General features: G+C 40.9%; 1 protein-coding gene across 1 annotated transcript; it reads right to left on the reverse strand.

Annotated features, from left to right (window-relative positions):
* Nucleotides 1-363: 363 nt before the first annotated feature.
* LOC145413534 (protein phosphatase Mn(2+)-dependent 1K-like) lies at nucleotides 364-16234 on the reverse strand. Its single transcript, XM_080283228.1, has 8 exons — nucleotides 16177-16234; nucleotides 14673-15144; nucleotides 14209-14308; nucleotides 13035-13146; nucleotides 12635-12789; nucleotides 9606-9755; nucleotides 3580-3714; nucleotides 364-2061 (listed from the first exon to the last, which is right to left on the reverse strand). Exons 2-8 carry the CDS (start codon nucleotides 15116-15118, stop codon nucleotides 1921-1923), a joined length of 1239 nt encoding a protein of 412 aa, XP_080139354.1. The 5' UTR covers nucleotides 15119-15144; nucleotides 16177-16234; the 3' UTR covers nucleotides 364-1920.
* Nucleotides 16235-19299: the final 3065 nt, after the last annotated feature.

Consider the following 19299-nt stretch of genomic DNA (forward strand, 5'->3'; position numbering starts at 1 on the left):
CCACTCTAGCCACTTCTTCCTCTTTTCCTCTACTGCTCTCTTTGGTTGTGTAAGAGTGGATGAGTTACCCACCTAGGTGTGTTGCGGATGGCCAGGTGCGAAGCTTTTGGCATTACATCATTCCCATGGTATCATATCCTAGGGACAGTGGTAACCATTCACTTCCTTTTTACAGATACATTGTGTATAAACATATTTCTGAGATCTGGTCAGCAAATACCCAGTTAGATGTTGAATCTTTGTTAACTCATAAAAGGCATGGCACAGATACTGGGGTATTTTATTTTTGCTACAGAAGGGGCATGTACACCAGTAAGAAATTAAACAAGTAAGAATTAGAAGTTTTACTTTAATTAAACTAGGATACACACTTAAATGTGCAGTTTGAGCTCAAAGTGAAGGAAGCTATTAGTCTACAATATGTTCAAATAATCAGGTACGGTACATTTGCCTCTAATTTGTTAAATGATTTACTAGGATTCCTTCTTATAGGTCTACATAACATTTCAATCATTAATGCTATAATATCGATGGCATGTCAATAATTATTACTCAATCTACACAGGGAAACTACAGTACATCAAATATAACTGAATCTGCTAAACTTCCCTATGATGAACTAGTAGCCTAGTGGAATATTGAACAAACTGGTAAGACTAGATCAATGAGCAATAACATCAAGTGAAACCTACTGTTTTCTCTAATGATATTACACTAGCTTGTGTCTGGCTATTACCAGATGTTGAACACTACTGCAAAACCAAGTGCTGCTTCTAACACCTAAATGTCAAAACTAGTAAACGTGCTATACTTCAAAATGAGACACTAATGGCATTCATGCTTCTTTTGCATGCTGGGAAATGATAACTTTTGTACATATATATTAAGTACCACCACTTTGAAACTGCAGAAACCCCACTTTGGAAATGTTGAATATGTACATAACAATAACATGACCTCAGTTCTTACTGTTTATGTTAATTAAAACAAACACATACTCTGTTTATAAAATTATATACAGTATAACATATATATATGGAACTGGCTTGATTTTTTTAATGGCATACAGATGTCTTATGGCCTTCCATGTTTTGTAAGATGTAGGCTAAGGATGACAGTGATGATACATAAAGTGGAGAAATCCATACCCAAATTTTCTGAGGGACATGAATCAAAAGAGAGAATATTCAGTTTACCCTATTACCTTTGTTCTTACAAAGATCCAGGATTTCTGCTGCATATCCCCACTCCTTAGCCATATTTTATAACTAAGTGAAGATTATGCTGTCTCCTTAACCTTTAAGAACTATACTGAGCACAGAACTCAGTATCATGTTTTTAAGCTGAACTGCAGGGTGCATGTTGTGTGATGAAAAAGTCCATCCATCCAATATAAATAGCCAGCTATATCTGCAGATGGATATTACTTTGCACTACTTTTGTGTTAACACCTGCAAGCTACAATATACCAGTATTACAAGTATGACAGTATTGTGTGTACTGTCTAACCAATAATTTTTATCACTTGCCAGTAAGTAATATAGTATCATCCAACCAGTTCACATTTATGAATTATAATTTACATAATGGACAATATAAACTGGAAATAATTGTCAAACAAAACTCATGTAGATTATCCAGAGAAGGAACTGAAATAACAATGCATACCCTTAAAAAAATATGCAGTCTTACAAATATTAAAATCTGAGTATTTATGACATCTTATGGGGACCTATGAGAGTGATAAATTCAACAGTTGGTAAAATAATTATTAGGCATTTTACAAAAGTCTGTACAAAGCTTATGTCCAAATATCAAAAAGTGTTTGCTTTTGTCTCCAGCATTTATGAAAGTTTATGCTTTAATTAAACTTTCCTAAATGAATAGCAAACTATGACTCCTTAAAATGGTTGCTAGTCATTAACCAAATCTGCTGCTCTTGTTCATGTCTCTTCCAATACCAAATGAGTAGAACATTGACGCTGACTGGGTATATTTTCCCCACGAACCAAAAGGCACAACCAGAGCCGTCATGTTATCTTCCGATGACATGCTATGTGCCTGAAAATAAAGGAAAAACAGTTGTTATGATTAGGGGAAAAAAAAAAAAATTATCTGGAAATTTTAACAGGACACTGCACAATCTGATCCAGAATGCTTTCCTTGTTCTTAGAACTGGGCAGATGAAGAGATATCCTGGGGCCTTACTGCAAAAGAATGTTTATGGGGCTCTAACACTCTGGCTGTATTCACAATCAAAAAATTGTCAGAACTTGAAGTATAGTACATAATCAAAAAAGTATCAGAACTTGAAGTATAGTACATAAAAAAATATGACTGTGTTAAACTGGTTAATGTAACTATGTTATAAATATCAGAAGTACAATAATCAGTCATCCTGTGGTCTTGGCAAAAATAATATATTCAGAAAATAGTTTTCATAGTCCACATCCACCCTTCAATCAACTTTGTACTTCCTCAGCAGGACTACACAGACCATGAACTAGGCTACTCAGGCCTGACATTTAAACTGAAAGTGACCAGGTGCATTCCCATGTGGTGGTACATGAGTAATAAACACCAACAACCCTTCTGAATCAGATCCTGATGGGCCACACCCAGTTGGAATGCTGTAACTCACTAGAACACCATGTATCTAAAAAACAGAGGGCAAAAGGGCAAGTGCACTGTAATGGTATATACAGTAGCACGATTGTAATAACCGAATGGAGAGAGAGAGAGAGAGAGAGAGAGAGAGAGAGAGAGAGAGAGAGAGAGAGAGAGACTGATGAGGAGAGTGTATGTAAATGAGGTGGAGGGGGAGAGAGAGAGAGACAGGGAGGCCAAGGATGAGATGGAGGGATGGAGTGGAGAGGTGCATGAGGGAGGGGGTGTGAGCTGGGAGCAGGGCAATGAAATGGCGGGGGACAGGGCGACATGGAGGCAATTTGTTTGTGGCCACGCCTTATGGGATTGGGGTGTCTAGCAATAGACAGACAGATAGATAGTAATAACAGAACTGAAACTTAACAAATTACTCACTAATCTTACCGAGATTTGATCAGAGACCCTCGCACTTCATATAAGCGCATGTTACCACTGAGCCAAACAGAGGATCCCCGCTTTGCCTCTAGGCAACGCGGGCTTTTATGGACCCCATTACATCACTCTTTTCTCCCCTTGGTGACTGGTGAGTTTCGAACACACAGCAGCGTAGCATCGGAGGCCATCACCGAAGACACTACAGATCACATCAAATAGTTCATCCCCGGGATGTAAGGACTAGGATGCTGTCAGTTAATCAACAACATCATTTCCCTCCAAGCCTAGCCTCACATCCCACACTGCTACCAACCAATGTAATAACTGAAATGAAACTGAACAAATTAATCACTGGTCTGACTGAAATTCAATTTCGGGCTTCAAATGCATGCACGTTGCCACTAAGTCAAACAGAGGATCCCCGCTTTGCCTGAAGGCAACACGAGCTTTTACAGACCCCATTACATGATGGCCTTCTCTTGATCTTTTTACATGTATCAGAGAACAATCCTTTAACCTAAAAAATAGAAAAATTACCTGTTCTGTTAGGTTTTCAGCAGCCTGATAAGGTTCATCAGAATGATTCACAATCTTGCATGCCTCTTCAGATCGAAGTACAAAGTTGATACCATCTGTTACTATCAAGAGGAAAGCATCTTTCCCATGCTTCACCTGTTAGAAAAAAAATCATCATCATCTCTGATACCTTGTTTCTTCCTAGGAACCCCAAACAGGAAATAGCCATGACAGAACCACCTCTAAGTTATGTTTATCCTCATATTTGTCTCACTTTCACAAACACTCCTCTTCTTCATCCTCATCTCTTCTGCTAATACTCCACAACACACTGGTGATACATAATGTCATATTAGTGTTTTTATGGTGATACTGACAAGGAGTACAGTACCTTAATGTTGTTGTCTTATGAATTTCTCATTCAATTACTATTTTGTTATTTTATTACTCATATTTTCCCCTATATAATTTTGTTGAAGATGTTGTATTACCATTATCTTATCTCTGGGTGAATTTTTTTTTTTTTATGCGAGAAAGAAGGAACCAAAGGCCATGAGCCCGCAGTAACAGTTCCCTCCAAGAGAAAAACAAAATACAATAGAGCCAAATTCAAGATCCGATCATTTTGAGATGCCTGGACACACTGCGTTTGAAAGACTGATCATAGGCAGCAGGAAATACAGACAGAGGGAGACAGTTCCAGAGCTGACCTGTTGCATAAATGAAAGACTGGGAGTAACGGTTAATTCTTGCATTAGAGAGTTGGACAGAAAAGGGATGAGAGTTTGCTGCCAGACGGGTGCTACGCGCCCGTCGTAGAGGTGGAGGAATGCAAGCAGACAGTTCAGAGGAGCAGTGACCATTAAAGTAGCGATAGAAAAGAGATAAAGATGCAACAGTGCGGCGAAGAGACAGAGGTTGAAGGGAGTCAGTAAGGGGAGGAGAGTTAATGAGATGAAAGGCCTTTGACTCCACCCTATTGAGAAGAGCTGTATGTGGGGAGTCTCCCCACACATGAGAGTTGTACTCCACACAGGGGCGGATAAAACCCCTGTATAGAGTCAACAATTGTGCAGGGGTAAAGAAAGAGCGGAGTCAGCTTAGCACACCCAATTTCTTGGAAGCAGATTTTACTAGCTATCTATCTATCTATACCCCGACGCCCTAATCCCGCAAAGAGTGGCCGCAGACAAAACGCCTCCAAGTCACTCTGTCACCCACCATTTGACTCCCCTCCCCCCAACTCACCCCCCCCTCCCTCATATACCTCTCAACTCCATCCCTCCACCTCATCCTCGGTCTACCCCTCCCTCTCCCTCCCTCCACCTCACCCACATACACCCTCTTAGTCAGTCTTTCACTCTCCATCCTCTCCACATGTCCAAACCACCTCAGTGTATTTCTCCTAATCTTTTCAACCACATCCACATCTACCCCACAACGTTCCTTCACTTCTTCATTCGTCAACCTGTCCCTCCATGTCACTCCACATGCTCCTCTCAAGTAACTCATTTCCACTGCTCTCACTCTTGACTTGTTCCCCTCTTGCAAGGTCCACGCCTCGCTTCCATACGTCAGGGTAGGGATCACAATACCATCATGCAGAGACTTCTTAACTTCCATACTCACCTCCCTATTTCTCATCACTGCTTTCAGTGTGCCAACAACCTTCCTTCCCTGCTGTACCCTTTCACATACTTCATCCCCCAAAGTTCCATCCTTACTCATCACACTACCCAAGTACTTGAATGCACTCACATTCTCCATATCCTCACCATCCAACCTCACTGCACACTCTGTGACTTCATTCCTCTCAAACACCATAACTTTACTTTTGTTTACATTAACTTTCAGCTTCCTCCTCCTACACACTGTCCCAAATTCATTCACCAAACCTTGCAACTCCCATTCATCTTCACTCAACAATACTGTATCATCAGCAAACAGCAACACCGGAAGCTTCCAAATCTCACCCTCATTCATTAGGGCCACCCCCACATCCACTGCCCTACCTTGTACCTCCTTTACGACCCCATCCATATATATATTAAACAGCCATGGAGACATTACACACCCCTGTTTCAGTCCCACATTGAGATCAAAGAACTCACTCAGCTCACCATCCACTCGCACCGTAGCCCTAGCTCCCTCGTACATACTCTTCACAGCACTCAACAATTTCCCCTCCACTCCATATATTCTTAATACCTTCCACATACCTTTCCTATCTATTCTGTCATAAGCTTTCTCCAAGTCCATGAAGGCAGCGTACACTTTCCTTCCCTTCTCTAGATACTTCTCCACTAAACATCTTAGAACAAATATCTGATCTACACACCCTTTTCCCTTCCTAAATCCCCCTTGTTCTTCTCCAACTAGCTCCTCTGTCATATGCCTAACCCTATCAATGAGTATTCTACCATATATTTTACCAGTCACACTAAGAAGGCAAATACCCCTATGGTTACCACATACTTCTCTCTCCCCTTTTCCTTTGTACAGAGGAACAATTATACCTGATTTCCAGTCCTCTGGAACCCTTCCCTCTTCCCAAGCCAATCTACACAACTTCCATATCCACTCCACAACAATCTCACCCCCATACCTAAGCATTTCACCACACACTCCATCAATTCCTGGGGCCTTTCCCAGCTTAATCTTCTTCATCGCTTCCACTACTTCCGACCTACTGATCTCTTCCTCCCTCCTCTCATCTCTTCTTCTCCCAGCCATTCCCCAACCACTTATACTCACACTGCTCTCACTCTCTACATTCAACAAATCCTCAAAGTGCTCCTTCCATCTCCTCAATTTCTCTCTCTTCTCCACCAACAATCTATTATTCCTATCTTTCACTCCCCTACTATTTCCCCTTTCACACTGCCTTACTTTCTTTACCTCCTTCCAAAACAATTTCTTACTCTCCCTCCATTTCACACTCAGATTCCTCCCAAACTCTTCATCCACTTTCTTCTTACTCTCCTTCACCAGTCTCTTAACCTCCCTTCTCCTGCTCACATATACCTCTCTCTTCTCTCTCTCATCTTCTCCCCTACCTCTACTCGCCAACCATTCACCATATGCCTTCTTCTTTTGTTCCACAGCTCATTTCACCTCATCATTCCACCATGCTGTCCCTTGCACACCCTTGCATCTCCTCCTCACTCCACAAACCACCTCACACGCTGCGCTTATCTCTTCCGTGAATATCTTACATACGTCTTCCACCCCTTCCATCTGCTCTAGCTCATACCTTCCCAATCTTTCTTCCACTATGCTCTTATACTCTGTCCTCTTCTCACTATCTTGCAATTTCTCCACTCTTCTCACAGGAGCTGTTTCCTCCTGTCTTCCCCTTCACCTCCTCAACCACTTTCTTTGCAGCTCTACCTTGGCCATCACTAAGTGATGGTCCGAGACTCCATTCCCCCACCCTCTCCACACCCTTGCATCCAATACTTGTCTTCTCATTTGCTCATCCACACACACGTAGTCTATCATTGCCTTTCGTTCAACAAGTTCACCATCCATCCTCCTCATTACTCTCCATGTATACCGGTGGATCATCTTATGACGAAAGTAGGTGTTGGCTATTGCCAACCCCTTACCAGCACAGATGTCCACCAAAGCACTACCATTCCCATCTACTTCTGCTGGCACACCCCACTGACCAACCACTCCATCCACTCGTACATTCCCGACTTTGCCATTCATGTCTCCAATCAACAGCACTCTCTCGCTCCTCTCAAACTTGTCCATACATGCTTCTACTCTCGCCCAAAACTCATCTTTCACTCTTGCCACTCGATCCTCTGTTGGAGCATACACACATACAATCGCCCATGCTTGTATACCTACTTTCATCCTCACCCATACAATCCTTGCACCCACTGTTCCATACTCTCTTATATTCTCCTTCCACTTCTTGCTTATCATCAGACATACTCCCTCTCTTGCCCTCTCATTCTCACTGACTCCCGCACATATACCTACACCGTATTCCCATTCTCTCATCCTTTCACCTTTCCATTTAGTTTCAGTCAATCCACATATATCCACTTTTGCATCCTCAAGCACCTGGACAATCTCTCTCTCTTTCACTTCATCATTCACTCCTCTCACATTCCACGTTCCTACTCTCAGAATGTCCTTTGTCCGTTCCTTAGTCGTCAACGTATGGTCCGTCCGGGTCCGAGGCGCTTTATTTGCTATTTTAGTTAGTTCTTTTTACGGGGTGGGGCACTGACCCACCACCAACCCTTTTAGTCGCCTCGTATGACAAGCAGGGATACTGGGGGAGTATTCTTGAAACCCCCCTACCCCCAGTTCCGAGTAAATGAAACCCCAAGCATGTTCAAGGATGATGCAGGATTAAGCTGAATATTATTAAACATTAGTGGGTATACCTGTGGAAGATTTTGTCGAGTTGATAGGTGTAAGTCTTAGATGCATTAAAAACAACCATATTATTTTTACCCCAGTCAGAGATACGAGCCAAGTCAGACATTAGGTGTGCCATAGCCTCATCCCTTGTTTGTTGAAGTAACTGTTGAGATGGGCGTTGCGGGAACCGAATGGAAAGGTGAAGGGTGGAGTCATCAGCGTAGTGGATAGGGTTAGATGTACAGCTTAGAAAATCATTGATGAATAAAAGGAAGAGAGTTGGTGATAGGACAGAGCCCTGAGGAACACCACTGTTGATAGATCTAGGAGAAGAATGATGGCCGTCTACAACAGTGGCTATAGAATGACCAGAAAGGAAGCTAGCGATGAAGGCACAGATAGAAGGACAGAAACCGTAGGAGGGCAGTTTGGATATTAAAGATTTATGCCAGACTCGATCGAAAGCCTTTGAGATGTCAAGTGCCATTTGCAAAGCTTTCGCCAAAGTCCCGAAAGGAGGATGACCAGGAGTCTGAAAGGTAGGTGAGAAGATCGCCAGTGGAGCGTCCCTGACGGAACCCATACTGACGATCGGAAAGAAGGTTGTGATAGGAAAGATGCCTTAAAATTTTCCTATGGAGAATTGACTCGAAAACTTTTGAAATACAGGACGTTAAAGCAATTGGATGATAGTTGGAGGGTTGGGAGTGGTCACCCTTCTTTGGGACTGGCTGAATGAGAGCAAACTTCCAGCAAGAAGGAAAGGTACAAGTTGACAGACAAAGGCAAAAGAGTTTGCCTAGGCAGGGTGTAAGCACAGAAGCACAGTTCTTGAGAACAACAGGAGGGACCCCATCCGGTCCATATGCCTTGTTAATACTGAGGCCAGTGATGGCAGAAAATACATCAACTGAAGAAATTTTAATGTCAGGCATGAGGAAGTCAGAGCGGGGTAGTGATGGAGGAACAGCACCGGAATCGTCAAAGGTGGAATTGGAGGAGAAAGTCTGTGTGAAGAGATCTGCTTTATCAGTAGGAGAAATAGCTAGAGAACCATCAGAGTAGAAAAGAGGAGGGAAGGATGATGAGGTAAAGTTGTTAGAAAGATTTTTGGCAAGGTGCCAGAAGGAGCGGGAAGAATTCGAGTTGGAGAGTTGAGAGCATTTAGTATGGATGAAATTATTTTTAGTAAAGCGAAGAACAGACTTAGCACGATTCTGGGCAGAAACGTAAAGATGATGTGATTCAGGGGTGGGTTGGCTCCGGTACCTTTTGTAGGCCCTCTCCTTGTTGCGGACAGCATTAGAACAAGCATGATTAAACCAAGGCTTTCTTGCGTTAGTCAAAGGGTATGAGAAAGGAATGTATGCTTCCATGCCCGAGAGAATAACCTCCGTAATGCGCAAGGCACACTCAGATGGCTCCTGGCCATGGAAGCAATAATCATTCCAGGGATAATCAACACGGGGATTTGGTAAACAAAGCTGAAGTACTCTACCTGACCTCCTTGATATCATTAATATTAAGTTAATCTCTTTGGCTTTTGGATGTTTTTCCTGTGTTTGATAACACTGTACGGTGTTTTACAGCACATAATAAAAAAAACTGCAGGGAAGTGTGTGCTAGTTAATAATATAGAGCACAGAGCAAAAGGGGCTGTATACCCTCAGTGTTCGTGTGTCAGGGAGTGGGATGACTCCATAGGGCTTGAGGTGGAGGTCTCCGAGGCTGCGAGACATACTGAGAATCTCGTTTACCATGTGTCGCCCAATGTTGTCCACACTAACACGTCCCCCAGATTGAAGAATCCGTTCCTGTAAAGATATTTTAAATTGTAATAATGGCAAATGTATTATCTACATTCTTATCTAACAGGTTAAGAGGTTAAGAGGGCAGTGAAGGAAAAGAGGAAGAAGTGGCTAGAGTGGTTACAGGACAGGGGTTCACCTGAAATAAGAACTGAGTACAGTACTGTATATTGAGAGCAAGAAGCACGTAAAGAGACCAGTGAAGAGGAAAAAGAAAGTAAATGATGATCTAGGAAGAAAAATGAATGCAAATTACTCTGAAAACAGGAAATTGCTCTGGAAAGAGGTGCGGAAATGTAGAAGTGACAATGGAAAGAAATGTGAAAGTAGGAAAGATGTAAAAGGTAGATTATTAACCCAAGGGGATGAAGTAAGGACCAGATGGACAGAATATTTTGAAAACCTGATCAATGGGAATAGAGAGAGCAGAGCAGCTGTAAACATGATTGGTTTTGGAAGTGTGCAGAGAAGGAATGCAGCGCCAGGAGACGTGACACTCGCACAGGTGAAGAGCGCTGTGAAACGGCTGAAAAATGGGAAAGCAGCTGGGTTTGATGAGGTGTATGCAGAGATGCTTAAGTGTGGTGGAAAGAGTGGAATGAAGTGCTTGTTGGAGATACGTAAGAAGGCATGGATGAGTGAAACTGTACCAGCAGAGTGGAAAAAGGCTGTGATTGTACCCCTGTACAAAAATAAAAGTGAGTGAAGTGAGTGAAAGAATAATTGTGGCATAAGTTTACTGAGTGTGGAAGGGAAGGTATATGGAAGAATTATTATGGAGAAAGCAAGAGAGATATCAGAAGTCCAAGTGAGTGATGAACAGAATGGCTTTAGGAGTGGTAGAGGATGTGTGGATCAAATATTTGTGGTAAGATAGATAGTGGAGAAGATTTATGAGAAGGACCATAAGGTGTTTATGGCATTCATGGATCTGGAAAAAACATACAACAAAGCAGACAGAGGACTGTGGAAGGTTTTGCAAATGTATGGTGTAGATGGTACGCTGCTAGGTGCCGTCAGGAGTTATTATAATGGTAATGAAGCATGTGTAAGGGTAAATGGGCATCTAAGTGAAAGATTTACGATCGGTGTGGGTGTGCGACAAGGGTGTGTGATGTCCCCATGGTTGTTCACTATATTATATATATATATATGGATGAGGTGATGAGAGAAGTACCAACATATATATATATATATATATATATATATATAATATATACAGGTATATATATATATAATATATATATATATATATATATATATATAATATATATATATATATATATATATATATATATATATATATATATATATATATAATATATACAGTATATTTATTTATATATATATTTATATCTATATATATATATATATATATATATTTATATTTATATATATTTACTTATATTTAAATATATATATATTTATATTATATATATATATACAGTGGGGCACCAATTTTCGCGCCTAATTGGGTCCAAAAATAATGCGCGAAAGTGGAATTAGCGAAAGTTGGGGCATTGTCTTTATGGCAAAAAGGCTAATTAGTTCCCGGTTATCCTAAAGTAACATCAGATTTTCATTTTCACTTGCAATACAGTACATCAAATCACTATTGTACATTGCATTGTGAGATACAAACAATAAAAACTGTACAGTACACATTATATGAGGAGAAACATACCACAGGGACCAGGTTGAGGTGTTTAATGGATGTTGGGGGTAAGTATCCGAGGCGCGTGGCGGGCTTATTTAGCCACGCCAGACGTATTGGCGCCACCTCCCGACTTTGAATGTCCTGGCCACTTTTTATCACCACCACTGCCTCCCGGCCCTCCCCCCACACCACCAGGCTCTCCCCCCACACCACCAGGCCCTTTCCCCACACTACCAGGTATAGTAGAGGCTATTGAACCGTGAGAATCCAACACAATGGAGCTAGCACGCTCGTACACAATGGCGGGAATAGGTGGACAGAGTGTTGACATGACGTCATTCAAGATGGCGGTGGGTTGCGGGCGGGCGGTGCAGGAAATTCAAAGTTCAAAATATTGTCCCAAACCCAAATTTTGTGCGCGAAAATCGATTTTTTTCAAGCGAAAGTGGAAGTTAGGGAATATTTGGTGCATGCCGCGAAAGTGGATTCCGCGAATCCTGCTGTAGCGAAAGTTGGTGCACTACTGTAATATATATATATATATATATATATATATATATATATATATATAATATATATATATATATATATATATATATAATATATATATATATATATATATATATATATAATATATATATATATATATATATATATATATATAATATATATATATATATATATATATATATATATATATATATATATATATATATATATATGAGGTGATGAGAGAAGTACAAACATGAGTACTGGAGAGAGGGATGGCATTGGTAATGAATGGTGATGGATGGAACATCTCTGATTTGTTGTATGCTGATGACGCAGTAATACTGTACTTGCAAATACTGGACAAGAGCTTGGCAGACTAATGTGGAGTTTTGCTAATGTCTGTGAGCATCATGTCTTGAGAGTAAATGTAGAAAAGAATAAAGTGATGGCAGCATTCGGGAAAAATTTTTAGTTTTGGTAATGGCAAAGCTAGCCAATACATTATTATGCTTTTGGGATCATGGACAGGCCAGGTTTTTGAAACTGCAGTACATTTTGAGGGATACAAAGAAATGAGGCAAGGGCTGTCCATCTATAATCTATCTCCAAAACTGAAACAATATTTAATCACAATGCCAAAAAACTGCCTGAATGGGCAATGCTAAGATGAATTTGCTAACTGGTCACGGATTCAAATACAAGAACATTACTGTATTTTAAAAATGACAAAAGCTACCTTTTCAGCATGACGTGAGGGGCAGTGGTCCTGTGTGAGATCTCGTGAAATTCCAGACCGAAATATGATGACCCTTGAGTCCCCTACATGCCCCACCGCCAGCTCTACACCACCTCGTAACAGACACACTGCAGCCGTAGTCCCACTGCGGTGACCTGAGGTTGGGCACCAAAATGGTTCACTGTAACAATGGCTCAAGACTATCTTTTAGCCAGGTAATATGTACAGTCCCCTCCACTTTCCTCAAGTCCATATTTACAGGCAAGCTTCAAGTTTCAAGCACCAACTTTAAATCTATAAATTCTGTTAAATATTACACAGAAACAAACAAATGGACACAAAAGACAATAGCATTTCTGTTCCCCCAGTGGGTGCATCCGACTGTTCCTCACATACTAACCTGCCTGGTGCTGCTCAACCCACTTGGTGTAGCCAGAGTGTAGTGCCAGGAAGGTGTGGTGCAACACAGCCTCAAGATCTCGATGCTCTTTTAACTGCTCCAGCAACACACGCTGAGTAAAATTTTGAAAAAAATGAGTAAGACTGACCTATGAAGTTTTCTGCAGTCCATCAAGTTATGTCTTTGTGACCATGGGGACACAACAGTAACAACATACAAGCATAATAACAACAGAATCACCTTCATCCAGATCTAATTTTTCATGTTCACAGGGGGGAAGATCTACAGCGAAGCTCCGTGATCTCTCTGACGACATGAATCAGAGGAAAATGGAAGCTCCAGGTGCAGCCTTCCCTGTAGAAGGTACAAAACCAGTTGCAACACAAGCACAGGTACCAATAATATGAAATGAGTTGTAGAGCCTACCATTCACACTTTTCATGACATGTAAGAGCACATGGGTACATTGCTACTTAGTCTCTTCTATCCACAGGCAATGTGGTGTATGGTATACCATACTTATGATCCTCACTATCTACTTACCCTTTATCCCTGACACCAGCTGAAGGGAAGTCACCACCATAGTTTCACATTCAATAAAGACCTGTTGTTCAGTGTTCATGTGGCAATTTGAACTTTGTTACACTGTATGAGGAACAGTATGTACTTACACGGCAGTTCTTGCAGTCTTGAAAACCCTCAAACTATCAACAACAGACCTTCTTGCAGTACAAAATTCTGCTTTGACCTCACTCCAGCTGTAGACAGAATTTGAGGAGAGAGCAATTACACTCTATGAATGCTGTTATTGTTGCTTAACACCAGCCTGCCTGGCCAAGCAGACCTATCAACAACAGGTAAGCCTCTGCTCCTGTGGGGCTGTTCTACAGGTGCAGTACAGTACATACACCATGTAAGGATCTGGTGCCCAATTGTGGTTGGCAATGCCTTCCCAGGGTTGGACCAGGGACTTTCTCAAGGTAAGGTACATAGAAATATGGGGGTTTGGCTCTTGGGTGGATCCCGCAGCTGCTCTACTCAGGATGCACAGTGCCATCACATGCAGGTTCCTCATCAGAGCCACTTTATCAATGTATGAAAAAGAAATAATTCACTTACTGTAATTAAATAATACACCTGTGAGCTACTGCATACATATCTACAATCTGCTTACCTTTAAATTCTGAGAGCAGTACTCAGAACATTCACTTCCTCCATGACCGTCAAATACTGCAGTGCACAAAATGTTGTCGGGCAAGTCTTCCACAACATATCTGGAAAATAAGTAAAACTGTATTATGTAGGAATATTCAAAATAACTAGCTCAGCATTGCTAACCTATGTAAGTAAAGGTATGGTAGCAATGAATGTATGTTGAAAGCCTGTAACTGTTTTAGCACTGTAAAAAAAAATAGCTACAGTTCTATAATGATATATATTACAAGTACTCTTCAAGTCATCAGTGCAGTCTCTTTATATACTAAAAAAAAAAAAAAAAAAAAAAGTTCAGTATATAAGGTACCATTAACTTTATTGGCTTAGGTTACTATAGTGTACTGTAAGAATAAAGCATATAATATGGGACTTACTGTCAAAGGGTGACTTGTACATGTAAAAACAATGGGCACATAAATTTACCTATCCTCTTGGTATGTACGCTTTCCTAGTATGCTGGAACAGCCCACATCTGAAGCAACAATCTCTGGTACTGGAGCTCCATGCTTGATACTGGCATCCATTTGGATGGGTAAGTCAATGCGATTATCCCAGGCTCCTAATGCATCAAAGTTGACATCCTTCTTATGCTTGCCCTCATTTTCACCACTGCTGTATCCCTCATCCTGAGATGTACTCAGTCTTAGTATACTTTGAACACAACTGGTAGCTTTTACTGAACTCTTCCATTTTGTGCAGGGGTGATTAGAAGGAAGACTGACAAAGTTCTTTTTTGGGCCATTAATACAAAACACACTTGGTGCTTGGAGGCACGAATACTCTAGGCGTGTGGCCGCAACCACTGCCTTGGCACGTAGAAAACTCTGTTCCAAAACTCTCTTCTGAGTTAAGAAAATCCTCTGCATCATAGGTCTCTTGGGGTGATGGAAAGAATCTGTGAATCAAAGTAACTGTCAGAGGAATACCAACATAAAACTTATACACAGAACATAAAGTTTTTTACATTCTGGGGGGATCTGACAAATTTCACTTGTTAAAAAGGCGAAGAAGTATGCAGGTTGAGTATCACCAAAGTCTGCACTCCCTATGCCAAATTCCATGTAATGTGGGAAGGTCAGGAGCTCCATACCAAACTGACAGAAAAGATGAAAAGGGCCTGAAAAGGGGAATTATGGGCTAAACCTATAGCCTAGTAAAACCTAATTAACTTAATCTAACCTCAGACATCAATACAGTATCAGTACTTTCATCAATGATGTTCACACACACACACACACACACACACACACACACACAAAGGATGTACAAGTGAAAAAAAGAAAAGAAAAGACATCTGTAACCTGCTTCCTATTCTGAAATCCAAGTGCTGTACTTTTTTAATAAAAGGACATCACAGCAAAGGAGACAGATATGGTTTACTCAGTTCATAATTTGATACACTTACTATAAAGTGGTAAATGAACACCATCTGGCTGCAATCAATCGTAACACCTTCAACTCGAGGAAGTTTATTTCTTTTTCACTAACATCAGACCATTTGTATTTTATTGAAATGACCATAGGATCTTCTCTAAAATAATGGGATTTTTGAAGTCTATATCTAAAGCCACTCATCCAAAGTTTCTTCAGTATTTAATACAACAATCTGGAGATAGCAAGATTTTTAGCTCACAAGATCTCAGAGGCATGGACTTGACATGATTTCTGCTTATATTTCCACTAATTTTAGCAGCTAAGTATTACCTGCCAAACTCGTCATCGTATTACTGGGGTTTAGAGTACTTGATAATGCAAAGTATCTTAGGTATAACAAAAGATTGTACGGTACTCAGTGAGACGCAAACATCTTTTTTTTTCTGCGGTAGAGAGCCTGTCTGTATCTTTAACGAAATCTGAGAAATGCTTTTCATCCGATGGACTGAAAATATTGACTTCTGACCTCAGTAATGGCTGGAATTGGACACACCTTTTGTTGCCAAACGGAGAATATTGCTGTTCTTGTTTTTCCTGTCTTGTTGATGAGAGTGAGAACGTGTCAGCAATACACTTTAATCCACCCAAGTCTACCCAACACAGCTCTTGCACCTCAGATTCACCCAAATCTACCCCACCTTACTTAAATTTCTTTCTTAGCCCTATCTCTGTTGGCGACGCATTTTCAGATTTCATTCGTGCTATCATCAGATGATTTTATTCACCTCAGAAGAGCGTCGTAGTAGTGGAGGAGTTAGCTAGGGCCATAAGTAACCCCTCTGTTCTGTGTCTTGCTTTTTTGCTGATTTAAACTGTCTGGTGGTCTGAATCAGTCAAAAGGAGTAAAAAGAGAAAATGGACATGGCCAGGAAAAGAATGGGTGGAATGGGCTGGCATTTTGATTGGCGGTGGGACAGGGACAGGAAAGCATTCACTATGAAAAAGGGTTTCATAGGATCAGTAGTTTATTTCAGTTTATCCTCCATGCATGAAAGTCTCAGGAGGTGGAGAAATGGGCGTGTGGGCGTGGAGAGAGGTCATGAGAGTGCACAAACCCTGTGAGAATGGGCTCTGTAGGATTAATGGTATGAATGCAGTAAATATATACCTCAAAGTTTTTCCAGCAGCTACAAGATTAACTAGCACTGCTATCGTACCTATGCACTTAATAAAAATTAAGACATCAGCCTTAAGAAGTTACGCTGATGCCTTAACTCACATGCTAGCCTATTCCTTCAGTATTCAAGTTTTTGCATTAAACCGTTAAAAGATCTCTGTGGGATACTGTAGACTAATTTATTAGCATATCATACAGGAAAACACGACAAAAGACGTACAAACATAAATTGGTATAGGCTAGACCTATGTAAACACGTAGGTAGCACAAAATCTTCACAGGTAAAGTTAGACCCACGGAAAATCGTACTTAACACAAAAATATACAACCGGTCACACTTTCAATCGACATTTTTATGTGCATTTATGTTATCTGTTGTCTTTATATATTTCGACAACAAAAACGTCGTAATGTAGTGAGATACATACAGTTTCTTAATTGCAAAGATGCTTAAAGAGCTCAGTATTTACAGCTAGGGCAGAAGAGGACAGTCCATCGGAGGGTGAGGGCATGCGGTTGGGTGAGCTGTTTCATCACCGATTTCTTTGTGATAAAGGAATTTCTGCACAACCAAGCACAGCAGAGTGACTTCGGTTTCTTGGTAAGATTGTTTCTATGTAAAAGTATCCACATTCATTCATATGATGTAAGCTTTGATTGCGCAAGCCAGCAGAAGTGTTAATTCTGTTGAGGAACATTGTTTACTTCTGCGGGGAACCAACTTACCCGCACGCGCTTGTCGCGTCGCTCATTCTGGTTATCAAGATGAATTTTAACCGTTCGGAGTAGCGAATTCCATATGTGTAAAAACATTATAACATCAACAACAATAAGTGCGACGTCAATTGGTTAAATCTCCATCCAAGGAGAGATTTGGGTACGTTACCTGTGTCTAGTGCACTGCGGCTTTCTCCTCCTCCCATTGTTGTTCAGTGACAGAAGCAAGTTTGAAAGAGTTATTTAATCGCGAAAACCAGAGTGTGCACGTGCATATAGTTTATTCAAGAAGGTGACTGCGTATTGTTGATTTGTAGTTCTCGTGGTTCTGCAATATGTGGCAAACATCACTGCAGTGTTCAGTTTTCGCAGTGGACAGTTACGATTCTACATGGTCATCTTCCCTGGATCCTTCTCTTTAGTACTGTGTGAATAATAGTCTTAAACTGCTAAGTTCATTTATAGATGCCATAACATTTTTTTTTTTATAATATACGTAGTAAAGAACATGTATGACGTAGGATATACAACAAACTACGAAACACTGATACATGGATGGTTTACCCGGTATTGTAATATAGGATGCTATAGTGAGTTTTCATACGAGGGGATAAAGAGTTGCCGTTTTTATGTTCACATACTGTAAATGATGTAATTTATTCTTTGGGACGAGAAAACCTGCCTTACATAGGATATTGCAGACAGACATCTTGTCACTTCAGTCTTCTGCCTCGTTAGTTGTTTCTTCATGTCAGCCAACACACCCGCACTGCTTTACATCAAGGGCGAAGGTTTCGAACTGCTTATCAGGTGCCAGCGGTAGTGTAGAGCCGATAGACTGAAATTTCAGCCCAGAAGTGCCAGATTAAAGAGCTTGCCTGAATCAGCACATGACACACTTAAGTTTATGACGGGGTTAGGGGAGGCGGCGATGAGGGAGGGAGCAGGGGTGAGAAGGGAGGGGAAATGGGAAATGCAGGGATGGGGAGGGGAGAGGGTGGTTGTGTGGGGGTTGAGAATGATGTTGCGAAATACCCTCAGCATGAAAAGGTTGGCGTTCTTTGTTATTTTAAGAATGACGGTACTGATAACACTGATACTGTGGATCGTGTATGCCCGTCATATCACTTTGCGTCATATATATATATATATATATATATATATATATATATATATATATATATATATATATATATGATAGATTGATAGATATCCTCTACCAAATCTTACTTAATCCTAACATCCTAACACTAGAAATACCTAACTAGATGTCAGTCTCAGGCTTGTATTCTCGTCTAAGAAGCTCCCCAGTGCCTTTCTTAGGCGCTTTATTTTTGGAGATACTGGTTTATAGTCATTTCTGCGTTGTTTATGCAGAGTATGATGATATTGGAAGGACTTGTGTAACAGAAGAGGCCAGTGAGATGAAATAAAGTAAATCGCGTAGGAAAAGTGTCATGGAGCTTCTTAAACGGACGGGAACAAGGGCCTGGGTATTTGTTGAGGTGCAGGGACAGCGTATAAGTTTGTGGTAAAAATCTACCTGATACGTTTCTCTGTGTTAGTTTAGCGAGTTTTCTCTTACTTTCTGCGGGAACTATACTGCACCCGTCTTATTTTTTGAAGGCTGTATGCTTTGGTTAGATAGTAAGTTGTTGCGTCCTTCCTCGATTCTTAACCCCTTCAACCCGAGGCGCCGAAGGAGGTCAGCCCTACGCAGAGGAGAATTGTCTTGTGTTTAGGCCGAGCACTGAGAACAGAAAGTCAGCTACTCTTACGTTC

This window comes from Coenobita brevimanus, chromosome 96 (genome assembly GCF_032717465.1).
Source record: "Coenobita brevimanus isolate Jiangsu-jjx chromosome 96, ASM3271746v2, whole genome shotgun sequence".
Classification (NCBI taxonomy): Eukaryota; Metazoa; Arthropoda; class Malacostraca; order Decapoda; family Coenobitidae; genus Coenobita; species Coenobita brevimanus.